The 27,134-nt window shown below is 36.4% G+C and overlaps 1 protein-coding gene across 21 annotated transcripts in view; it reads left to right on the forward strand.

The window, feature by feature from the left end:
* The window catches only part of LRRC49 (leucine rich repeat containing 49), a 138,620-nt gene extending 114,082 nt beyond the window's left edge, over positions 1 to 24,538 (forward strand). For all 21 annotated transcript variants that reach the window (XM_035259074.3, XM_078333514.1, XM_009005161.5 and 18 more), the window contains 5 exons: positions 3,306 to 3,543; positions 4,732 to 4,917; positions 7,734 to 7,843; positions 11,897 to 12,050; positions 23,876 to 24,538. In XM_035259074.3, coding sequence (XP_035114965.1) covers positions 3,306 to 3,543; positions 4,732 to 4,917; positions 7,734 to 7,843; positions 11,897 to 12,050; positions 23,876 to 24,079 — 892 coding nt within the window. In that variant the 3' untranslated portion in view covers positions 24,080 to 24,538. The remainder of the gene's footprint in view (positions 1 to 3,305; positions 3,544 to 4,731; positions 4,918 to 7,733; positions 7,844 to 11,896; positions 12,051 to 23,875) is intronic.
* Positions 24,539 to 27,134: the final 2,596 nt, after the last annotated feature.

The raw sequence follows: 27,134 nt of genomic DNA on the forward strand, positions 1-27,134 counted from the left end.
AAAAGTTAAAAAAAGAAATTATTCTTACATAAATAATCAGGTCCTGAATCATACAAAAGAAAATCTGTATCCGTTTGCACATGTGCCCCTGAACTTAGTAATCATTTCTGCACCCTTCTTCATTATGTTTTCCCAACTTCTGTTCCTGATAAAAATCTGCTGTTTATCTCTTGAGGATCAGTTCAAATGCAACCTCCTTTTGAAACTTGACTTTTCCCCTCTAGAAGAATTAGTCATTCCTTTCTCTGTGTGCATGGTTTAAATATTCGTTATATCACAATAAGCACATTATTTTATATTTAATATATATTTATTCATCTTCCTCTCAACACTCTTCCAGATTGACAGCTCTTTGAAAGAAAATATATATCTTGATTTATTTTTATATCCCCAATGCTTAACACAGTATCTGACACATAATAAGCTCTCCACAAAAAACTGTTTGTTTATTGAGATACTGAGGTCATTTTAGTTTAAAAATTATATCCCCTGTGTTTATTAGGTTGACTGCAGAGTAGGATTAGAGCAGTTATATTTCTGAAACTATCACCCAGTAAAGGTGAGCAATAATTTTGCTATATCAAAAAACCTTTATATAATCTCAATGTTGATTGTTCTTATCAATACAGATGATTTAATGACATCTGCCAGAATTCTTAGCACAGTGTTTTATAGATACTGGGCTTTCAGGACATGTTTGGTAAATGAAAGAAATAATTAATTAATTAATTAATATGTGTGTATGTGTAACTAAAAAGATGCAGCCATATCTACTAAGGATACAAGGAAAACTGGAAGAACAATCCCCAAAATATAAACGCTGTTTAGCAAGCGACGTCATTTTTTATAGAACTCAGAATACACTTTTCCAGAGGAGCAAATTTGTAAACATTGGTCAGAGTTTAAGGCTAAACTCAAAAGCTTCATTCAGAAAATAACTGAAATGGGTTAGGTGTTATATGGCCTCTTTACTAGGTGCTGTGTTTCCTAGTGAAAAGGATGAGCCTGCCTGCAGCCCAGGAGACTTGCCATTTGTTTTTACCAAATGTGCATGTGACAGCTATCTAAACTGGAGATTACTTCTGCTTTGTTTTGTAACCATGTCACTGTTTTCCTGAGAGCAGCCTTGTTTATTATGTCACTTATTTCCTCAACAGTTTACTTGACAAGCCCTTTGCACAAAATAAATAATCCCATTCTGATGACAGACACTTTTTACTGTGTGGAATAAACTTTTAATTATGTAGAAAAAGAAAGGCAAGACAGTTCTAAATATATGATGTGGAGCAATATCATTTCTCAAAGGATTTATTGATGTTTTTGGTGCAGAGCTCTGATTCCCCATCATTTTTGCATTAAACATTTTTGCTGGTTACTGTGGCCATGAGGCATCCCTATGTCAACTAGCTGTTTTTCTTCCCTTTACCTTCCTTGTTCATTACATGTCTTTGCCTCACCTGGATAAACCTTTTTGCTAACCCTTATTCTGTGTCTGTATCACTGATGCTGCCCCTTTACAGAAACCATAGCTTATGGTTTGAATATCCTTCTTAAGATCTAATACACACTCATTAAAAACTTGATCACTGTCTCACTTCATTAATTCACCCAAGAAATATGTATTGAGCAGAGCATGTGCTAGGAGCTATACTAAATACTGGATCTACTATACTAATTGTAACAAAATTCAAGCCCTCAAGGATCACTGTGTTTAGTAAGAGAGATAGATGAGGCAACAAGTAATTACAGTACAAAGTGGCAAGTATTGTAATAGCAGTATGCACTCTTTTCATCAAGAGTGGCAGTGAAACTGTCCTTTATTCTGTTCCAGTATTGATTATATAACCAACCTTAATGAGCTATAATCTGACTCAGTGTATCACACAAAGCACAGCTCATGGAACTAATTCGCTTTCTAAGATTATCATCTGAGACCATTCATATACTACTACTCATTGGATATTTGATTTTTGTCATACAATAGTATTTGTCTTAAGCGTCTGGTAGAAATGAAGTCTTTTTGTGTTTTCTTGGTTGCATATTTATTTAAAGTAGACTGATATTATTACTCAGCGTGTTACTGAATAAACAAATGTGTAGAAGGTTAACTGGCACCTCCAAAATAGGTATGATAAACCAACAGGGTGGGATGCTTTCTTAGTTTTTTCCCTTAGCATCAACATTGTAAAATGTTTGAGGATCTTTAATAATTCATTCAGTATACATTGTTACCAGCTCATTACTAGGTTTTGGGTCTCAAAGATGTAAAAACATACAATCTCTAGCCTCACTCACTATCTGGAATAACAGGCAAAATTATAAGCATAAATTAGAATATAGTATGAGGAGTGATGTGTTCCAGGAGTGTACCGGAGACCATCGCAGCACAAACGAGAGTGAGACGCTGATTTTAGTAGGGGCAAATAAGTACTTAATGAGAGCAGAAATCCCAGAAGGAAAATGCAGAAACAAACACCGTGCTTCGCTTAAGTTTTGAGGTTGAGTAAAACAAATAGTTATGTCTGTATTCACAGAGCAGAAAATATGACTGGGATTAAGATATTTCACTTATTCTCTAGCTATCATTTAGGTAGCCTTGTATAAAAAATGTGGCTTCTACCTTGGAAATAATAATTACCAAATTCAGTGCAGTATGAGAAGCGTGTTTATATAGTGTATATATATAATATAATGATTCCTTTTCACCATTTCGTATTTCAAAATGAGGAGGAAATCTTCACTGATTTTACTGATTATAATATATACCCTTTAAAATTTTTTAAAAACCACTGAAGTATTCAAAAATAGAAGGCCAGAGTTACCCCTTAATATAACCTCTGAGAAATAAACTATTTTTAGCAGTTATTATTTGGTTTATAAACATATTTTTACATGTATGGTTCTTACTGTAGAAATATTAATTTGTAAACTACAATTTTTTCTAGTCAGAAAATGTTATAGATTGGGAAAACCTATTTGTATTGACATGAAAAACTAACCATAATGTAGTAAATGGGTTGTTTTAAAACTAAAGAGACTATTAATTATCTTTCATGGATATAAATAATTTTGGTTTAGAGGTGATCTTTTTTTCATAATATGGCTCTTTTTAAATTAAAATATATGATTAGAATAATATAAAACTTCCAGATAGTCTATTGAAAGTTAGTCTTGAATGCTCTGGGTTTAATTACCAAAATGAAAAATGAATATAAAATTGTGAAGAGATTTTCTAATAGGTCATTATACTGTTAGATATTCTGCCTGATAAGTATTTTATTTAAAATTTTATTTGGATTTTCCAGGCCTCTAGACTCAGGACTCAACAATGCTTTACAAGGTTTATCTGTCATAGACACATACCTTGTTGAAGTAGACGGGGATACACTTTCCCTGTATGGCTCAGGAGCGCTGGAATCTCTGGATAGGAATTGGAGTGTTCAAACGGCAGGAATGATCACAACAGTCTCCTTCACTTTCATAGAATTTGATGAAATCGTCCAAGTGCTTCCCAAACTGAAGATTAAGTTTCCTAATTCTCTGGTAAATATTTCCTTTCAGTAGCATATTTGAATTATTCTGAGTCATGACTTGTGTGTTCAGGCCAAAGACCTGTTTTAACTTTTATTTATGTAGTCTCTATCTGGCAGGAAGATTAAGGTTTTGTGTTGATTTTCATGAGCTAGGATTTAAATTAGCTCATTCATAAAATGGCCTTCAAGTTTTATGTTAACATTGGAAATTATATCTTGAAAGAATGATCCTTTATGGGTTAGAAAAAGACTGATATAATTGTATTCAAGTTATACGTTTCTACTTTATAAAGCATTCAGCTTTACCACATAGCCTTACATATTCACCTATTATACCTAGTAATGGTGAGATGTCTATTTATCATATAATTTTTACAAAAATCCCCTAATAGTGTTGAAAATAATTTTAGTAGCACATTAAAATTACTTTAAGAAATTAGCCTTCCTCATTTACGGTGTCATTGTATTATTTAGTATGCATTTGTAGAAACTGTGATTTCTATAATGAGTTCTCTCTTCAGTTTTTATTGTTGCTGTGTTTTTCTCTGTTAGCCACATGACATCCCTCACCTGCCTTTTCGGTGGAGTTGTGTTTTTTTTTTTTTTCACTTCATTCTCTCTAAAAAAGATAGGGGTGGAGACAGCGTGTTTAGAAAAGAGCATCTAGATTCACATACAGAATGCTTGCATTAACATTGCAGTTTTAGTGATTTGATTTTTCTGTAGCCAGTATAACTATCCTACACAGTGTTTGCTAAGATACAAGTAATAACAACCATCTAGTTCTTAACAAAATTGTGGGCCACATATTTATAAAGTTCTAAAATTTTCATTTTCTGTATTTTTAAAAAATTTATTTAGTGTCAGTGTAAAGTGTATAAAATCAATAATTCCTGAAAAAATCTGCATTACTTGTTATTTATGTAACTTTAAAGAATGTTTATTTATAAGTGCGAATGTCACTTATAGAAGGAGTCACCCAGAATTCAATATTGGATGGATTTGGTCAATGGTACGTTGGCTGAATTAAAGTTACATAAATTTAGTACATTCAGTTGTTTTAATGTAATGGAAAGCATATTTGCTAAGCCTAGAGTTTGCATATTGACTTGGGGAATGATCAGTGAAGCTTTAATGTTAATATTTCAGTATGGTTAAACTCAATGTTCTGATCTTTTTTTGTGTTTTATCATTCTAGCACCTTAAATTCAAGGAAACAAATCTTGGAATGCTGCAGCAATTTAATGCACTAGCGCAACTCCGGCGTGTTGACCAGTTGACAGTTGACCCTCAAGGAAATCCAGTTGTCAGTTTTACCCTCTGGAAATACTACGTACTGTTTAGGCTAAGCCATTTTAGCATGCAGAAAATAAATGGAACAGAGGTAAGCTAAAAACTAGGTGAACTATAGAATAAATATATTCCTTCTTAGGGGAAGTAGTTATTTTAAATGGTTAGGAATTTAAATAACCATGATAGAACATTTGAGGCATATTGGTTTTTAAAAATATATTGATATTTAAAATGTCAAAAACCTAAAAATCTGTTTTAAAACTTCCAAAGCACTAAACAAATTGTGAAAGTAAAATAGTAACCAGGTTATACTGAATGGCAAATATTTTACTGTTGTGTGTTAAGTGTTCAGTGAAATAAAATGGTAGGGTGACAGTTAAAAATAAAAATAAAAGAAACTCTTCTATAAGTAATGTGATCTTTGTATTTCTCAAAGTACTTTGCAGACTGCCTGGTATGCAAGAGGGAATAAGGAAGTCAAACCTAAATGTCAACTAATTAAGGGTATTGTGGTAGAGAAAGGGAAGAATAAAATGAAAAAAAAAAAAAGCAGGGGGAGGAAGAAGATGATTTACAAAAAGAAGAGATAAAAAGGAGGAATAAGCCAGGAAGAAAGGTAAAAGAAGAGAAAGTAAAAATAAGAGAAAAAGAAAATAAAACAAGCTTATGTAAATGTCTAGACTGCTTTGTTAATAGTTGGTAGCAGCTGCCTGTGCCATGACTACCATGAGCAACTCAGGTCTGGAGCTGAATAGCTGGAAAATTATTAGTGAAAAGTTATTCTTAGATTGATTCTGCTAAGCTTGTCACAAGGTCATCCCCCAGCTACTCAAAAACCATGTTCTTTTTAAATATTAATTTGGAAGAAAAGAGAGCAACTATGCCTCTACCACTACTGAATTTAAATACTCCTCCAAAGGAAAAAAAAATCATCTTTAATATGTTAGTCTTATTACAATATATCTTGAAATTCAGAAGACCTCCTTATTATAAAATCCACTGTAGTCAACTTTCTGGCACAGTAACTGTTTTCCTGCAGCTGGTACACTACAGATAAATACTTAACTCCAAAAATTCAGCATGCTATGAGGAGACTGTACATCTCTGGATCAATGTACAAGCAGCTATATGAAATGTGCATCAACCATGGTATTTCTGTGACCTCAGAATCAGCCATCTGCTGAAGATGTTGGGTAAACCTGAATCTTCAGATGACTTTTAATTTCTCCAGCTAGTTTTCGAGAGGGCTGGATCAGTCTTGTGTACTCACATATACTATTTGGTACTTCCCCAGAGGCAAGGTTGCGAATCCCCGGAAGGACCTAATAATTAGTCCTAAAGGTTTCTAAAGTTAGCCAAGACTGGAAAGAGAATGGTTATTTTGACTATGGGTGAGTGATTCCCCCTTAATGGCCAAACCATTACCCTTATTAACCCCAAATAGTGTATTTACCCAGATATGGATCATTACTAGAAGAATATCCATTATTATAGAACTTTGAATTAGAAAGAAATAGTATAATTACATAAAGTAAAGAAGAATGAGAAATAGCCAATATAATTTATTCTGATTTAAATTTCTGAAATGCCAGGGATATTTGACACTTTATTAAAATACTTAAAATATATTCCTGTTTGTAAAGTCCTCAATCTTATATAGTAATGTTGCACTGCATTTCTACTTTTCTGTGTACAAAAAAGAATGATATTGCTTGAGGTAGAATTAAATTGAATTATGAAGATCAAGAAGAAAAGACGGAGTAGTGGCCTGCATTGGCCACTAGGTGACTATACTGGATCAGATATAACTTAGTTATTAGCTAAGGAAGAATTTGAGGGAATAGAAGCCTCCTTAACTATGAAGATCCAGGGAAGAGAAGAGATTTAGTCTGAACTGATTCATATGTATAAGATGTTTGTGAATTATTGCTTTGTTTTTAAGAAAATGCCTGTGAAGAGTATTACAGCTAGTGTTAGGAACGAATTTTCAAAAGATCCAAAAATTTAATTGTACCAGGGTTTCTCAACCTTGGCTCTGCTGACCTTTTGAGCTGGATAATTCTTTGTTGTGGGGGCTGTCCTCTGCATTGTACCATGCTTTAACAGCAACTTGCTCTCTACCCACTAGATGCCAGTCATGTCCAGGAATAACTAAAAGTATCTCCAGACATTACCAAATGTTCTGTAGGGGGCAAAATGACTCTTGGCTGGGATCATTTTATTATATAGACAAACCAACAGTATTTAAAATATAAGCAACCCTATTATGTATTAAAGAAAATATGCCCAGATAGCAATACAGGTGCTGCTTTCAGGTTTTAGTACTTTCTTGGTTAATATAAGAATGAGCCCTCATAGGGTATACTTGTGACAAGTTATTCTTGTTGGGGAGAAAGACTGACCTAAATTTAGAATGAACAGGAGCATCCTGGCTAATTCAGTGAAAGCTCCATCTCTCAGGAAGGGACAGAATTATTCCTGTAAGAGCAAGGTATGACCAACATCTTGGCTTACCTTTGACACATTATTAAAATGAATCTATTCCATTGACACTTGGGAATTTTCTCCTTGAAATCATTCTACTCCAAGAAGCTATAGGATTTCTGAAAAAAATCACTAAAAATTGAAGTTACCTCAAGTGTAATTCTCAGGAAATACAGCTTCTAAACCAGAACTAACTCATCACCTCCAATCAACTTCCATCATCATGAACTGCAATTATACATCTTCATTTTAATTCAAGAAAGAAAAATATCAGTGAAAACTCTTCTCCCTACAGCACAGGAGAATGCGCTTTTGTGGGCTTAAAAGATAATATTTAATCTGGACCTCTCTTTGGGATTATATTAGTTTTATCCAGCTAAGAGGTGGTGTCAGTTTTTACCCCTTTCTATCATATCTCTTCAGGTGACACAGAATGATATGATAATGGCTGAAAGGCTCTTTGGAATCCTAGCACATGTAGCATCTTCTGAGTTACCCCAGTATCGTCTGATTTCCATTCTGAGTGATGCCAGGTAACCTTTAATTTTTATAGTTTTTATAGAATTACTGTTACACTAGAAGAAGAAACAAATTCCATATACCTCTTAACTATGCTAATTATATGGCCCATAAACGTGTATCCTAGACTGGCCCTATTGAAAGTGTTGGGGATATTAAGATAAATAAGATGAAGTCCTTATTCTCCCATGGCTTATAGTCTATTAAGTTGAAGGTATACACAAGCAATTAAAATGTAATGTTTCTGGTACTATAAGAGAGGGCCATTGGAGAGACTAACCACATTTTGGAAGAATACTGAGGAAGGCTTCACAAAGGAGACATCTTTATCTAGTTCTTTGGGAATCAGTAGGAGTTTTCAGGTAGAGGATATGGGGGCAAGATACCTGTAAAAGCACAAGTAATTATAAATAGCTCCATATAATTGGAACATGGGATGATTATGAATAAGTGATAGGAAATGAAGCTAGAAAGATTGATTGTGGTCTGACTTTGAAGAGCTTTCCAATCCATGCCAAGAAAAAGTGAAAACTTGTGTTTTGTAATGAAGTACAAGCAATCATATAATTGGATTTACATTCTTGAAAGGCTGCCATTTGGGCAGGTAGAGATTGAGTAATGAAGATCAATCAAGTGGTTACTCTGTAGTCTAGGAGAGATTATGAGGGCCTGAGCCAAGGCAGCAAGATGGAGAAGAGGAAATCTGACAGAACACACCGACTGACAAGGTACAGCATGGATGAAGAAATAGTGAAGGGTGGTTGATCAGCCGTGATTCAGTTACAGATGGTACAAGTCACTCTGGTTAGAGTAAGCAAGGAATTAGATCGCTACAAAATCATTGAGAGGGTTGAGGAAGCTGACTCTAGACTGAGCCTCCGTAGAATCTGGGAGATTCTATGGTGTCTCCCAGAATGATACCATAGAACAAGCCCATAAGGGAAACTGCCACCACTCTGGTCATGGAGCACTTTGCTGCAGTCAAGAACAACAGGAGACTATTGTCCCAGCTGTGAGCACCAGGATCACACCACTTTAACTGCTGGGATCAGGAAGTTCTCTACTCTGCTCCCCAGAGTCTGGCTCCAGAACCATGTTACCCTACTATAATTTACACTAACAAAGTGAGTCTTTCGCATACTACTGCTATTTCCCCACTTAGCTCAGTTCTGAATTCAAATCTTACCCAAGTATATCTGATTGATGGAATCTAAATCCTATCTAAAACCCATAAAACCATTCTGGGAAAAAGAAAGCAAAACAAAAAAAGAGGGAAGCATTGAATTCAAGAAATGATGATGTAGAAACAAATCAGTAAAAATTATAGTTGTCTGAATAAGTGTTAATGTATAATGTTAAAAAGATTAAATAACCTAAAAGTGAAAATTCGAGAAAATCCTAAAAGAATGGAAGTTAAAGTTTACTTTCTTTCCCTGTTTAGGAGAGATAATAGGTACTAAATAACAATAAAATTTGATGGAAAAATACATATTTGTGTGTGTTAAAATATTGAGGGTTTTCATTAGAGAAAGATTAGATGGCTAATTTCTGAACTACTAAAAGGAAAAAAGTGATCAACAAAAAGCAGAGGGAAGAAAAGCATTTGGATTATCACCATAGATGTGAATTAAAGTCTTCTATTAGTAGACACTAACTCTTGGCCTGGCATGGTGGCTCACTTCTTGTAATCCTAGCACTTTGGGAGATCAAGAGGGCAGACCATGAGGTCAGGTGATGGAGACCATCCTGGCTAACGTGGTGAAACCTCATCTCTGTTAAAAATACAAACAATTAGCTGGGGGTGGTGGCACACACCTGTAGTCCCACCTACTTGGGGGGCTGAAGCAGGGGAATTGCCTGAACCCAGGAGACGGAGGTTGCAGTGAGCCAATATAGCATCACTGTACTCCAGCCTGTGTGACAGGGTGAGAAAATCTAGGCAATACCATTCAGGGCATAGGCACAAACAAAGATTTCACAGCGAAAACATCAAAAGTAATTGCAACAAAAGCAAAAATTGACAAATGAGATCTAATTAAGCCAAGATTCTGCACAGCAAAAGAAGCTATCATCAGTGCAAACAAGGCAACCTACAGAATGGGAGAAAAATATTGTAATCTATCCCTCTGACAAAGGTCTAATGTCCAGACTCTACAAGGAACTTAAACAAATTTACAAGAAAAAAATGACCACCATCAAAAAGTGGGCAAAGGACATAAACAGACACATCTTAAAAGAAGATATTTGTGTAGCCAGCAAACGTATGAAAAAGAAAAGCTCAACATCACTGATTATTAGAGAAATGCAAATCAAAACCACAATGAGATAGTATTTCATGCCAGTCAGAATGGTGATTATTAAAAAGTCAAGAAACAACAGATGCTGGCGAGGCTATGGAGAAATAGGAATGCTTTAACACTGTTGGTGGGAATGTAAGTTAGTTCAACCATTGTGGAAGACAGTATGGCAATTTCTCAAAGACCCGGAACCAGAAATACCATTTGACCTAGCAATCTCATTAGTGGATATATACCCAAAGGAATATAAATCATTCTGTTATAACATGTATGTATATGTTTATTGCAGGACTATTCACAATAGCAAAAACATGGAATCAACCCAAATTCCTGTCAGTGATAGACTGGATAAAGAAATTGCGGTACATATACACCATGGAATACTATGCAGTCATAAAAAGAAATGAGGTCATGTCCCTTGCAGGAACATGGGTAGAGATGGAAGCCATTAGCCTCAGCAAACTAACACAGGAACAGAAAACCAAACACCATATGTTCTCACTTATAAGTGGGAGCTGAACAATGAGAACACGTGGTCACAGGGAGGGCAACAACACACACTGGGGCCTGTCAGCAGTCAGCAGGAGGGAGAGCATCTGGATAAATAGCTAATGCATGTGGGGCTTAATACCTAGGTGATGGGTTGATACATCCTGCACAGGTATCCTGGAACTTAAAATAAAATAAATAGAAATGAAGATCTATATGTTATTTACTTTTTTCTTTACAAAGTTTAGAAAATTATACTACGTAACTATCCTATAAGAGGAACCAATTAAGTAAATTGTGATCTATATCCCAATTGATTTTTATTCATGTATTAAAATAATTTTTTATGATATATAAAATATATAGCATTAAGGAAATACAAAGTTGTATATTTAGTATGATCTTAATTTTTTACAAAAATTAATAGAAAAAGTTTGCAAGGAAATATGTCACATGTGAACATTATTAATTTATGAAAACTTATGGATGGTTTTTACCCATTTCTTTTTACTTTTCAAATTGTACTTCCTAAAATCTCTAAAATAATTGTGTTACACTTTTAGATCAGTGAAAAATAAGTTTTTAAAAAAGTTATATTCCTCTTCTGTTCTCAATCTTCAGTACACAGTTCACAGTCTAGTATCCTTTAGAGACACCCTAAGTGGTGGAAACCAGAAATCCACCCTCATGGAGGATGAATCCTGGCAGATGGCTCTGTAAGTGATACTGTGAGCACTGGGTATGTTCCTCTTCATAATCAAATGAGGCTTCTTGTTTCGATATTTAACTTCCGCTAGAATCTTGCCATAATATGCTCACAGTTGGAGGTTTTTGGTTTATGGTCTATTTTGGATTTGCCTAAACTTAAGCCAAGATCCCATTCCATTTTCTAGCTATGAGTAATATTACCAAGCTGCATAATGGAATTATTAGCCATTTGTGTGATTGATAAGTCGTAACTAGCATGTTTTATGGGACATAAAGTCTTTGGGTTTTGCACTCTGTGATTAATTTTCGTTGATTTTTATTAAAGGAGAGTTTTTCCATTTTACAAGTGTTTGAGACATCTTTATGTTGATGATTGGTAGTTATGGAACAGAATAATTGGGGTCGAATAGCTTAATTAGTAGAAAGATTTGGGTACCAAACTGAACTCAAATAAATCATAAACTCAAACTTGTTAAAACAAAGTATATGTTCCCCTCTATGTCAACAAAAAATAGACATGTTTTAGTAAGTCTGAGGAGTAACTCTCTGAATCTCTTTACTGTCTTTCTGCAGGAAAAAGCAATTTCGGTATCTGCTAGAATCCAAAGGAAAAAAACCTGGTATTAGCAATGAAGAAAATAATGACAGCAAAAGACTTGTAGGAGAAAATACAAATCGTGCTACATTAAATTATACTACAAGAGACTTCTATAATGAAAAGCTAGAGGTAAAACTAGGGTTAATCATTGCGATCTAATGCTAGGATATATTCCACATGGCTTGGAATTTGGGGGTTGTACATTTCATCCTTAGTCAGCTAAGATAACTTTTGTTTGTTCTGGAATATGTGTCAGCCTTATGTACAAAGCCGGGGACAGTAGGCACCAAGGTAATTAGGAAGAAACAGAGCCCCGAGATGAAGAACCCAGGGTTTCAATACCTTTATTTCAACAGAAAAAAATGTTCAAGAGAAATCTGTACCATAAATCTGTAGCAAAAATCTAGACCAAAATAGTACCAAGAGTCCTGATCTATGTAAGAAGTAGGGTATAGGCTTGCTATATGGATACTTAGCCACCTCATGCCAGATTATCAGAGAACACAGCAGGACCTCCATTTTTGTTCTCCTTACTGGGGCCATTGATGTTTTAATTAATATCTTTCATTCTACACCATTTTCTTATGATTGCCTAATCAAGTAATTTCAACCTGTTCTATTCCCAATATAGCTACTTAGCCGGGAAAATGGGAACTAAACCTTTATGTTTTATGTGGTCAGAGGTGAGAGTGTTTTGTATAGGGGAAGCAATGTTACAGCGCTGCAGGAACTACAAAGAAGAAAAATATGCAGTACTTACCTTGATGGAGCTCCTAGGAAAGCTGAAGCAACAAGTTCTCTAAATAACAATACAGCATTAAGATCCTTCAAGAGATTTTGAGGGAACAAATCTCTTGAAGGCAAAAGAACAAGAAAGAGAGAAAACACATTTATTGAGCATCTATGACTCATGTGCAAGGCGCTGTATATCCAGATATAAGTATATCTATAGATCTCCTCACACAGGTTATATGATTAATATATAATAGATATCTTTGAATATCTATATACCTATCTCTAGATATATAGATATAACATTTAAAGTGTTTATGTGTGGCAGGGGGCAATGTGTATACTGCAGACGCGAAATGGCCCGTCTCATGGTTTTCAGATGTTTTTAACATGTTTGGACCTCTTTATTCAAACCACCGTATTGTAGCTGAAAACCCAGTATATCAAAAGAAAGTGGGCCGGGCGCGGTGGCTCAAGCCTGTAATCCCAGTACTTTGGGAGGCCGAGGCGGGTGGATCACGAGGTCAAGAGATCGAGACCATCCTGGTCAACATGGTGAAACCCCGCCTCTACTAAAAATCAAAAAATTAGTTGGGCATGGTGGCACGTGCCTGTAATCCCAGCTACTCAGGAGGCTGAGGCGGGAGAATTGCTTGAACCCAGGAGGCGGAGGTTGCGGTGAGCCGAGATCGGGCCATTGCACTCCAGCCTGGGTAACAAGAGCGAAACTCCGTCTCAAAAAAAAAAAAAAGAAAGTGAAACAGAACTGCTGTTATTACAGAGGAAAGTGGGAAGTTCAGAGCTTCAGTTGAATTGGGTCTTCTTTTCCTTTTCCTTTCCCATCCCCAATCCTGAAGTGTCTCTTTGGAATCCATGGGGCTCGAAGTATTACAGCTTGAAAATTACTTGAAAACACATTGCAAGACTATTTTTAATAGCATCCTACAAGATGTTCAGATCCTGCTTTAAGTTCTTCTAGTGCAAAAAGTCGATGTTTCATGACATCGTGGTCTATTACAGAACAGCGCTAAATGTGAGAAACTTCTTCCTGATATTAAGCTTAAATCTGCTTCTTAATAACTTTCACTTAGTGATCCTAGTACCACCTTACGTGGTAAAAAGAACAAGTCTCTTTCTTGTGAAAATCCTTCAGATACTTGAAGTCAGCTACCTTGTTTCATCTTAGCACTCTCTACATTCATACTTTCATTCATACACAACACACTGTGTAATATACTAGGGCTATAAAAAGACACTGTCCTTGCCCTCATGGATCTCACATTCTAATGGAGGAGATAGACATATATACAGATAAGTATAAATCAGTATATCAAGAGAAGAGAGAGATAACTTACCCAGATCCAAGGAGGCTTTTAGAAAAAACGATGCCCAATATGAGGATAAAATATAGCTATATTGCAAAGGGGAAAGAGGAAGTTCTGGCAAATAGCACAGTGTGAATAAGGCATAGAAGTATAAAAGATATAGGGAGGGCAAGAACTATAAGCAGGTCATTGTTGTTGAAGTTCAGAGATTGAAGCAGACAGTGTTAAAAGATGAGACTGGAGACACAGTAAGAGAACAATGTGAAAGAGATTGAACATAATCCTTTGGCCAATAGGGGTTTTCTGGTGTTGCCAAAAGAGGAAAATGAAGACCAGGGTGGCAGGATTATGTGTCTTTCTCTTCCTGAATACAGTTGGTTCTATGAGTGAAAAATTAATATGTATATAGTTGTGTTTGGTATCTGTGGGGGATTGGTTTCAGGACCTCCTGCAGATACCAAAATGCAAGGATGCTCCAATATTATGCCAGATATAAAATGGCATAATATTTGCATATAACCTGTGCATATCCTCCCGTATACTTTAAATGATTTCTAGATTACTTATATTACAATGCAACTGCCATGTAAATAGCTGTTGTACTGTATTGTTTAGGGAATAATGACAAAAAAATTCTGTACAGATGTGATTTAAAAAAAAAAATCTTCAATCTGCAGTTGGTTGAATCCATAGATGCAGAGCCCATGGATATGGAGGCCAACTATATTTAGTAAATCTAAACATGCCAATTGACATTAAAGAAATTTAGAAAAACATCAAAGAGCTGCATTCAAACCAGGGACAGTTTTATAGTAAAATCTACCAACTCTTTAAGAAACACAGAATTCTAATGATTTTTAAATTGTTTGAGAGTATTGAAAAAGAAGGAAACGCTTTCATGTTTTCAATACAGGCAGCAAAACATTTATTCCAAAACTGCCAGCATTGCATAGGAAAAGAAAAGCCAAACCAGACATTTCAATATACTGGCACAAAACTCTTCTAACAATATTATCAGCCAGAATACAGCAGAACATTAAATGAATAACAAATATTATAGCCAAGTGCAGTTTATCCTAGAAAGGCAGAAAAGATTCAATATTAGTGAATTAATAGATCTAATATGAAAAATCATGATTATTTCTATAGACATTGAAAAGAAATTTCACATAATTCAATATCTATTCTTAATTTTGTAACTCAATAAATAGGATAAATGGAAATTGGATAGTAAGTGTTATGCTCGATGGGGAAACTGTAGAAACATTAGCATTAGTAGTAGGCAGAATTCTAACCAAGGTGGCCTCTGTGATCCCCACACCCTGGTATCCGTACCTTGTATAATCCCTTCCCTTGGGTGTAGGTAAAACCTGTGACTGGCTTTTAACCAGTGGAATATAGCAAGGGTAAAGGGGTTTTGCAGATATGATTGATATTCCTAATCAGCTGACTTTGAGTTAATGAAGAGGGAGATCATCCTGAGTGAGTCTGACTTAATCTGACAAGTCCTTTAAAAAAGGATTCAAGGTGTCCCTGAAAGACTTTTCTGTTGGCCTTGAAGAAATAAGCTACCATGTTTTGAGAGCCCCACATGGCAGGGAACTGCAAGAAGCTTTTAGGACCTGAGAGCAGCCCCAGACCAACAGCCAACAAGAAAACAGGGACTTCTTCCCCACATCTGCAAGGAACAGAATTCTGCCAACAACCACTTAAGCTTAGAAGAGGACTCTGAGCTTCAGAAATTAACACAACCTAGCCAATATCTTCCTTGCAGCTTTATGAAGTCCTGAACAGAACACCCAGCTAAGCCGTGCCTGGGTTCCTGATACATGGAAACTGAGCTGATAGATGCATGTTGTTTTAAGGTGCCAAGTTTGAGGTAATTTGTTAGACAGGAATAGAACACCAATGCCTCACTGAAGTGAGTATCGAGACCAGGATGCCTAATATCACTACTATTTTTTTCTCAACACAGACAATGCAGTGAAACAAGAGAAAGAAATCAGTGGTCACTTAAAAAGAAGGAAGCAAACTTAATATCTGCAGATAATATTATTAAATACCTGGAAATCCCAAGAATATTAATTTAGAAATCATAAAAAGCTGTAGGAAAATTCAGTAAATGGAGCAGAAGTCAACAGCTTCCATGTTACAAATAAGCAGAAAGAAGATATAAGGAAAGACCTAACTCCCAGTAGCAACACAGAAAGATAATGTATCTTGTAATAACCTAATAAAAAATATACAGGAACTATATAAAGAAAACTTTTCAAATATTAATGAAGCATACAAAAGATTTATACAAATGGAAAAACTACCGTGTTGTGGATAAGAGAAATCTCAAGCAAAATATGTCAATTTTCCTTCAGTTAACTTAAAAATTTCATATAATCCCAATGAAAATACCAAAAACTTTTTTGTCGAGGCTTTTTGACAAGTTGATACTATAGTACATATGGAAAAATAAACGTAACTAGCTACAAAAACTCTGAAAAAGAAGAACAATGAGAAGACAGCTAGCACTATTAGATATTAAGGCATATTATAAATCCTATCAATTAAAACAGGGTGGCTGTAAAGAGAGAGTCTAATGGGATAAATGATACTGAGGAAATGGGATATTCAGTCAGAAAGGTATATTGAACCCCTTCTTTGCACCATGAAGCAAAAAAATTAACTACAGGCCAAGTAAAAACCCAAGTATTAAAAGCAAAACTTTAAGGTTCTTACCTTAAAAAGAAGAGAAAATCGGCCGGGCGAGGTGGCTCAAGCCTGTAATCCCAGCACTTTGGGAGGCCGAGGCGGGTGAATCACGAGGTCAAGAGATCGAGACCATCCTGGTCAACATGGTGAAACCCCGTCTCTACTAAAAATATAAAATATTAGCTGGGCGTGGTGGCGCGTGCCTGTAATCCCAGCTACTCAGGAGGCTGAGGCAGGAGAATTGCCTGAACCCAGTAGGCGGAGGTTGCGGTGAGCCGAGATCGCACCATTGCACTCCAGCCTGGGTAACAAGAGCGAAACTCCGTCTTAAAAAAAAAAAAAAAAAAAAAAAAGAGAGAAAATCTTTATAATCTTGATTGGGCTGGCTGTGATTTTTTAACCCCATAGATGCACAAACTATAAAGAAAAATATTTTGATAAATTGGGCAGTCACTCAAGATGATTTTTTTTCTATATTGTCGTCTGGCCCTGAACTCCTGGGCTCAAGAAATCCTCCTCCCTCATCCTTCCAAGTAGCTGAAACTCCAGGCATGCGTATTTTTAAAAACAGATAGCTTCAGTGCAGTCATATAAGCAGAGTCTTGATTAAAGTGATTTGAGCAGTAATTAAGCAATAAAGGAAGTACAGACAGGGACTGTTGACTCCTGTTTCGAGGTATTTTAAAGAGGAAAGGAATCTGAGGCTCCATAATATTTTGGAAAGAAACACTAACAATCAGGAGATGTGGATTTGAGCCCCTGATTCTACTTCTGAGTACCCAAAAGACCTTGCTCAAGTCCCTTAATCACACTCTTTTAACTCACAGCCCAGCATTCCTTCATTTATACCATGCTCCTTACATCTTGAAAAATACTTCAATCTCTGCAGCACGAAGTGCTCAGTCTCTCTTCCATACATCCTGAGTTGTTGAGAAAATTAATTGAGGTAAGTTCCTCACAAATCAGGTTAAGCAGACCCTTTCATGATACGTGTCATAACTCTGTTGCTTGATAGTTGTCCATCTATTCTCCTGACTCCTCTAAAACAGGTTTAAGATGGACATAGAATCAGAGTGCTGAAAGGGACTTTAAAGAATCTAATCCTATTCTTAGATGAGGAAAACTGGAAAGTCGGATGAGTTACTGAGGGTCACGTTGAATTATTGCCTGAGCTGCCTCTAGAATGGAGTCCTAATTCTGACCTTGGACATGTTCGTGGTATATCATGGTGCTTTCTCAAGTTTTCTTGACCACCTCAGTGCAAAGGGCTCTCTCTCTTTTCTGAACACTGGTTATAATTTGCTGTCTGAAGATTTTACTCAGCATATATCTATTGTTGTATATTTTTAGTTGACTTTTTATATGTGCAGGCCATCTCCCAAATAAACTGTAAGTTCTTCAAAAACTAGATGAGAGAGTTTTCCCTAGGGAAGTATTGATAGGTGATGCTTAATCCTGAGCAGATCTCTCAATCTCTATAGACCTTGTTTCCCATTTGTAAAATGGAGATATTGATTAAATCCTAATACAAGTACCATTATAGTTAAAATTGCTCTATAACAAACCCCACTGTTGACCTTATTTTTCCCAAACCATCTTCATAACAATGAAATTCTGGTTTAATAAAATAATATAAACAATGTTCATCATCTCATCAGGATTGAACTTGTAAAATACTGCCATTATGAATCCCACAGGGATGTTGTAATACCAAAAGAGTTGAGTGTATGAAAGCATTTGGTAATGGAAAAAAGCATTATTTAAGGAGCAACGAGTCCTTGACAGGTCAGGGCAAGAGAGGTGTCTCTAATGTGCTTTTAATGGGATCATCCTGGACAGGCAGAGTCATCCTGGCAGACACCTGATGAATTATAGGGTATATTGTAAGGATATGCAGAGTAATTGGTTTGGAGGAGAAATGATGAAGTAAAAATGCTTTCAAAATAGTTACTAAATTAAGGATTATTATAGCAGATGCAATTCTGTATCAACATGTTCCTAGAGAAACAATGGAAGGAACTATACTAGAAAATTTTAAAGTACTATAAATTATACTGTGCCAGTTATGAAGAGTTTATTTTCATTTGTACAATATGTAAATGATTTAATAAAATATATCATTTAATTGTTTTAAATTTTGTTATTTCTAAAGTATAAAAATTATTTGGCTTAATAACATAATTTTTCTTTTTAAATTCAAAATCCTATTTTAAGCAATTTAGAAATCTGTAAAAGAACCATTCACTAAATATGCTCTATGCTTTCTACTTATAATTGCTTGTAAAATATTGCTCATATTAGTTGCTGATCTCTAGTGATTCATACCTGTCCTTCGTAGGAGTTCCTATGTAGATCAGATCTTCTGAGTGCTAAAAGGGAGCAGCTACATTCTGTTCTCATCAATAAGCTAACTTAGTGTAGATGGCTAAGTCTCAGACTCTAGTATTTCAGAGTGAGAGAAGTTCATCAGAGAAGAGCCCAGCTAGAACCATTTGTTGCTTATCACACATCAAAATCTGTACATACTTTTATGGTTGGTTAACCTATGACCTGTTGTTTTAGTACACGAACTATATCTGATCAGCATGTTGACCCGTGAATGGTGAGTGATTACTTAGAGATACCTTATATGTCATAAGAAAAATTCTTAAAATTTGCCTCTCTTAAGGAAAGTTAGTATAATTTGGACTTATTATTAACTTACATTAATTAATCAGGAATTTAAAACATATTTTGTTACAAAAATCATAAGCATTTAGGCCAGGCATGGTGGCTCATGCCTGTAATCCCAGCTCTTCAGGAGTCTGAGGTTCAGGAGTTTGAGATCAACCTAGGCAACGTGGCAAAGCCACATCTCTACCAAAAAATACAATAATTAGCTGGCTGTGGTGGTACATGCCTGTGGTCACAACTACTCAGGAAGCCGAGTTAAAAGAAAATAAAATAAATTTAAAAATCATAAGCATTTGGAAAAATAGAAAAAAGGAGGAAAACATACTAATGTCTCAGAACCCAGAGGCAATGAGACTTTGACATATTTTCTTCAATAGTTTTTATGCATTATTTTCTAACTTTTTAATAAAAGTTTTAAACATACAGCAAAGTTGAAAGGATATTACAGTAAACATCCATACATACCAAACCTACACTCTACTGTTAGCATTGTACTATACAGTGTACTTACTTTATCACATATCTGTGTATCTATCCATCCATCGGTCTACCTTGGGATTTTTTTAATTAATTTCACAATCATTGTGGACATTAGTATGCTTCTCCCTAAGTAATTCAGCATGCATTTAATTAATTGGAATTCAGTATTCTATAGAGTTTTTTCTTTGTAAATTTTACCTTTTGGAGGTAAAACTTACATACCAAAATGTAAATCTTAGGTATATAGTCGCTGAGTTTTGACAAATCATACGTTCATATAACCCAAACTCTATCAAAAATTATTTTCTTAACATTATGATGTAAGCATTTTTCTTATTATACATCTTTCTTATTTTTATTTTATTTTTAAAAATTTCAACTTTTAGATATAGGGTACAGTGTAGATCTGTTACATGATATTATGTGATGCCAGGGTTTGGAGTATGGATCTTGTCACCCTGGTAATGAGCATAGTACCAGATAGATAATTGTTTAACCCACACCCCCACCATCCTCTATGTTGTTCCCATATCTATGTTGTTGCCATCTTCCATGTGTACTCAGTGCTGAGCTCCCAATTATAAGTGAGAATGTGCAGCATTTGGTTTTCTGTTTCTGCATTGATTTGCTTAAGATTATGGCCTCCAGTTCCATCTATGTTGCTGCAATGGACAGGATTTCATTCTTCATTATGGCTATGTAGTTAGTATTCCATATTATTTATATGTTACATTTTCTTTATCCAATCTGCCATTGATGGGCACCTGGGTTGATTCCATGTCTGCTATTGTGAATACTGCAGCAAGGAACATACAAGTGCTTGTGTCTTTTTGGTGGAATGCTTTATTTTCTTTGGGGTATATACCCAGTAATGGGATTGTTTGGGTGAAGGGTGGCTCTGTTTTATTTGAGAAATCACCAGACTGCTTCCACAGTGGCTGGACTAATTTAACTGCACTCCCACCAGCAGTGTATGAGAGTTCCTTTTTCTCCACAGCCTCGCCAGCATCTGTTGTTTTTTTACTTTTTAGTAATAGTAATTCTGACAGGTGAGAGATGGCATCTCACCGTGGTTCTGATTTGCATTTCTCTGATGATTAGTGATGCTGAGCACTTTTTCGTATCTTAGTTGGCCTCTTGTATGTCTTCCTTTGAGAAGTATCTGTTCACGTCCTTTGCCCATGTTTTAACGGGATTATTTGGTTTTCGCTTGATGATTTAAGTTCCCTATAGATTCTGGATATTAAGCCTTTGTCAGATACATAGTTTGCAAATATCTTCTCCCATTTTGTAGGTTGTCTGTTTGCTCTGTTGATAGTTTCTTTTGCTGTGCAAAAGCTCTTTAGTTTAATTAAGTCTTACTTGTCTATTTTTGGTTTGGTCGCAGTTGCTTTTAGGGACTTAGTCAAAAATTCTTTGCCAAGGCTGTTATCGAGAAGAGTATTTCCTAGGTTGTCTTCCAGGATTTTTGTAGTTTGAGATCTTACATTTAAATTTGTAATCCCTTTTGAGTTAATTTTTGCATATGGGGAAAGATAGGAAAGGTCTAGCTTCAGTCTTCTGCATTTGGCTAGGCAGTTACCCCAGCACCATTTATGGAATAGGGAGTCCTTTCTCCATTGCTTGTTTTTGTCAGCCTTGTTGAAGATCAGGTGGTTTTAGGCATGCAGCTTGATTTCTGAGTTTTCTATTCTGTTCCATTGGTCTATGGGTCTGTTTTTTACCAGTACCAAGCTGTTTTGGTTACTGTGGCTTAATGGTATAGTTTGAAGTCAGGTAGCGTCATACCTCTGGCTTTGCTCTTTTTGCTTAAGATTGCTTTGGCTGTTCGGGTTCTTTCTTGGTTCTATATGAATTTTAGATTTCTTTTTTCTAATTCTGTGAAAAACGACATTGGGAGTTTGATATGAATAGCATTGAACTGTAAATTACTTTGGGCAATATGGCCATTATTATGACATTGATTCTCCAATCCATCAGCAGGAAATGTTTGTCCATTTATTTGTGTCATCTCTGATTTCTTTCAGCAATATTTTGTAGTTCTCCTTGTAGAGATGATTCATCTTATTGGTTAGCTGTATTCTTAGGTATTTCATTTTATTTGTGGCTATTGTGAGACTGTGTTCTTGATTTCACTCTCAGCCTTGGATATTGTGTATAGAAATGCTACTACTGAATTTTGTATATTGATTTTGTATCCTGAAACTTTGCTAAAATTGTTTCAATCTGAAAGCCTTTTAGCAGAGTCTTTAGAATTTTCTATGTATAGAATCTTATTGTCAGCAAAGAGAGATAGTTTGACTTCTTTTCCTATTTGAATGCTTTTTAATTTCTTTCTCTTGCCTGGCTGCTCTGGCTAGGACTTCCTAGAAATCTTCTTAGGTATAATTTTAATGACAATAGCTGTGATTTTTAATTTTTTAATTTTAATTTTAATTGTTTTTTTGAGACGGAGTTTCACTCTGTCACCCAGGCTGGAGTGCAGTGGCACTATCTCAGCTCACTGCAACCTCTGCCTCCTGGGTTCAAGTGATTTTCTTGCATCAGCCTCTGGAGTACCTGGGATTACAGGTGTGTGCCATCACACCAGCTCATTTTTGTATTTTTAGTAGAGACGAGGTTTCACCATGTTGGCCAGGCTGGTCTTGAACTCCTGACCTCAAGTGATCCACCTGCCTCAGCCTCCCAAAGTGCTGGGATTCCAGGCGTAAGCCACTGTGCCTGGCTGAATTATTTTTCTTTTCTTTTATTTAGAAACATGATCTTACTCTGTTACTCAGGCTGAAGTGCATTGGCATGATCATAGCTTGAACTGTAGCCTTGAATTCCTGGGCTCAAATAATTTTGCTACCTCAGCCTCCCAATACCTGGGACTACAGACATGTGCTGCTACACCTGGCTAAATTTTTTATTCTTATTTTTCTGTAGAGATGGAGTCTCACTATGCTGCCCAGGCTTGAGTTCTTGGCCTTAAGCTATCCTCCTGCCTTGGCCTTCCAAAGTGCTGGGATTACAGATGTAAGCTGCCATGCCTGGACTATGATATGTTAAATTTAACTCTTTTAATTTATCTTGAAATTATTTTGGTGTATTGTTTTGAGTTGGAGGTTTAAATGGATCATTTTCCAAGTAGTTAAATCTATTGTCTCATTGACCTTTATTACTTTCCCTCTTCATTGAAGTGCTTTACTTCCCTTATAATTCTGATTATCTGATGTTTTACATTGATTCTTCCATATTATACCTTCCATGATCATGCCTTGATACTCTCCAAAAGTATCAATAGCCAAAATAAACGTTAAATTCTTGCATTAAACAAAATCACTTTGTTTTAGCCTCTGTGATAAAATTGGGACCCAATGCTCAAATATCCTCTGGCTCCAAAATTCCTCTGTTATGTTTAGAACCAGATTTTTTATTTGTAAACTGCCAGACCCAGAAGTTGAGTCGGAGACCTGTTTCTTTAGAAGACAATGTCCTGGGTCCCAGGTTTATATGTTTCCTCTGCCTCCTCATACACTTTTCCCCAACTTTCTCCAAATGGTCAAGGCTGCATAAGTTAGTATAGTGTACCATTTTACACTTTCCCATAACAGAGTAAATTCAGAGTATAGATACTGAAAGCATTACGTAGATATTAAGTAATCTCATACCAATTGAAATGGTCACTATCCATATCCTGACACATTTACCGCAGGAATCTGTGAGTCTGCATTCAGCTGACTTGTGTGAGCTAAATGACCTGAACTGAGATAGGAGATGAGTGGTAGTTATGATTCGACAATTCCAGTAAAGAAATGCATTTTCTAGCAGAGTTATCTGATAGAGGTAGGAGTAGACTGAGAAGTACTGAGGTCCTTGTTGTTATCGTTACTCAAGCAGAACTGTCTGTCAGGGGCTAGGAAAGAATTCCTGCTCTGAGGAGTGGGTGGGGGCGGACAAGGGGGTCAGAATAAATTTTCAGGTTTTTCTGGTTCAGCTGATTGTTGCTTTGAGTTTTGGATTAGTTATGATTTAATGTAAAATTTCTTTTCTTAACAGGAAATAAAAGAAAAGAAGAAATTCTGCAAAATGTATATAGAAGACCTTGTGAAGGAAGCCACAGAAATCAACATGAAAAATGAGGCTTTGCAGAAGCTTTGGCCACAGATGTTCATTGAGCTTGTTAGGGATGCCGTCATAGAAATTCGCAATAAAAATTCCTACATGAAGCTCTGCCTACAGCAGATAACAGACCAAAAATAAAAATGGCCTTTAGTTACCGTTGATTTTGGCAGTTTTATTTTTTGGAGGGTGAAAATATGCAGGTTATACATGTTAAAACAACAGCAACGCTATCCTATAAAGTAGAAAGACTAGCATTAAAGCATTATTGCCCACCGTTCTCATAGCTAAAAGTTAAGAAGGAAAGCAGGAGAAAGGAAAGAATGATTTCCTGTGTGTGATGACCAAACAGCCTTTGGGAACTAGGCAGTGTTCAGAGATGGGATGGCACTGCATCCTTGGTTCTGGCTTTGATTGGTGCCCTGCTATAGCCCAAAGCATGTAGCATTTGCTGACGATTCAGCATGAGTTGCATCTGCCTACTTTCAGCAGATAATTTTCAGTTATTTCCCTTTTTATTTTACATCATGATTTCAAAGCCAAAAATATGTTCTTTTTATGAGTGAAGAATAAACTTACTAATAAATTAGTAAAAATAAAGTATGTTTGCCTCATTAATCCAGTCAGAACTGTCATATTTATTGTATGTTCCTCTTTGTTTAGGCAGGGTCCCTGCTATTCACCTATATGGAGGATGCCACATTCTTCTAGGGATGCATTCTCAGGGAACCACAGGAGGTCCCAGGAGTCACTATGGGCGGAGAATATGAAAATGAGTCAAAACTGAGATAGGAAGAAAATGGTTTGTCTTAAGAGACCTGGAGTGACTATAAAATGCTGTTACAAATCAGTAAGTCTGAATCTCTGAAAGGTGTTTTCTTCCATTGTTAGCTCTCGGGGGCTCCTTTTATAGACATGCATGTATACCTGTGCCTCAGAAGTATTAGGGTTGCATGGGTGAAAGTTTCTGATTTTTAAAATTTCATTTGAAGAACAACTTCATGCTGGTGAGGAGGGTAGTGGTTCTGAGAAAGACCCACATCCTTAAGAGCTCTTCATTACTCTTCTCCCAGAAGGAGTGCTTAACTTTAATAGGTTAGCATTCTTCTGATCACAGCCTTTTAAGCACTGTCCTGGTGTGGCATCTTGGCACTCAGGCCATCAGGTTCCCAGCATATAACCTCAGTTTCCTCCTCATAGCACACACTTTATAAGACAGCCATGAGGATCAAATGAAATAATGCATGTAAAGCATTTCTCCTCATGCCTGGCACGCAGCAAACACCCACTATATTGAGCTTTAATTCATACTCTTTGGGGTGTAGGTTGAATGATAGCGTTGGTGCCCTAGGACGGAGGAGCTGTTAGCGTTGCTTTCTGATCCTTCAGCCTCTCCAACTGAAACATGGATCATTTCTCATCTGGCTAGTAAACAGTGCTCTCTCCTGGGGCTTATACATTGTTTGGCGTAGAGATGAGATCCCAGCTTGGAGGTGATGGTAAGAGGAGAAGCAAGAGTATATTTTGTGTGGATTTCTAGCAGATTGGAAAGATGTAGAACCTGTAACTCCTCGGGAGTCTGAGTGACTGTTCCTACTTTAGGCTTTGAGGATGAATGTCCTGGCTGTTTAAAAATCTGTCCAGTTTCCTGCATGTCTCTCCTTCCCTAACCCTCCCATCCCTACTGCTGAAGAGACTTGACACTCACATGCTTTCTCAGCCCAGTCATCCTGGGAATTTTAGGAACACTAAGCACTCAATGAAATGGCAGCAAGCCATTCTGGTCACTGCTAGCTCTACCCAGACCTTCTGCTTCAGGCCTGGAAATAAAATCTCGCTCTTGTTCCTGAAACCAAGCCTCTTTATTCCTCAGCTTTGGTCTCTCCTTCCTTCCTACCAGAGTTCCTTTGTCTGCTCCCACTATCCCATGCCGATTTCTACTTCTTGAATCCTTATTTTGTCTGGTCTCAAACTTCCAGTGGCTGTGTCCTCCCATCTAGCTTTACCCTCCAAACTCATTTTGCTTTCTGAAGTTCCTCGGTGAAGATAATCCCCAGATAAAAAGACAAGGAGACCTGGGTCTGCTGGGTCCGGGATCAGTGAGGGTCCTATGTTGTGAGTGAGTGGTGATCTAGGGAATAAATTGCCCTTTCTACTTGGAATTTTCCAGGGTTTTCAGGGAAGGGGAAAAGCTGCAAATCCCACAGTCTGAGACTCTCGGGGCTAGTGTGTGCTGAAGAATTGCTTTTTTCCAAAAGGGATCTCACACAGAAACAATGTTTTGCATTTGCCTCAAAAGTAGAAACATTCAATACCTCGATTTAGGGGGATACTGTACCCCATGTTCTGGTACAGCAGCTGGATGGTGAAGTGTGCTGGTAGACCTGGGGATGATTACCAAGTGTGCAGGGTGACCTGAGGCTGCTTAACTATACTGCTGAGTCGGAGGATGGTTCTGGTATCAGCTCCTCACTTCCTGAGCTTCATTCTACTGAAGACCCGGCACGTAAGATAGTAAGTACAGCCCTACCATGCTCCTGATCTCTTCCTTATCAGGCAGGGAATGCACTGGGATTCATATTCTCTTCAATGAGTAATCATCATAACAACAAAGATTCACTGAGCAATGTCTTGCACTACTATAAACTCTTCATATGCATTCTCATTTAATCTCCTAACACTGCTATATATATATATAATATTATAATATATATATATAAATTATAATATATATATATATATATAAAATAACAATCCCATTTGAACACTAGAAAACTGAGGCATAGAAAGGATTTAAAAAACTCACCTAAGGTATTTCAGCCAATAAATAGTAAACTGGACCCACATTCACTGTTAGTCTTAAGGGTCTGGCATCTGGGAAGAATTTCCGTGCCCATGGTCGTTCCTGATCCACTTTCATGTTTTGTCATTATACTGAGGACTAGCAAATAAAAGATGAGAATTCCTCAACTTTATCTACATGTAAAGCATATTGCAGACCATTATGTGCCGTATAAATACTAACGTAAAATGTTACACATTTTACATGTAATACATAAGTACACATGTACAGTATTAGGTATTATTTAAGGATATACATATTAAAATATAAAATATTGGTGGCTAGATTCATTCCAATAATGTGTAGAGAATCAGCTTCAGGAGGGGCAATCAATTAGGTGCTGCACTATTCTAG

Source organism: Callithrix jacchus, chromosome 8, assembly GCF_049354715.1.
Source record: "Callithrix jacchus isolate 240 chromosome 8, calJac240_pri, whole genome shotgun sequence".
NCBI classification, from domain to species: Eukaryota; Metazoa; Chordata; class Mammalia; order Primates; family Cebidae; genus Callithrix; species Callithrix jacchus.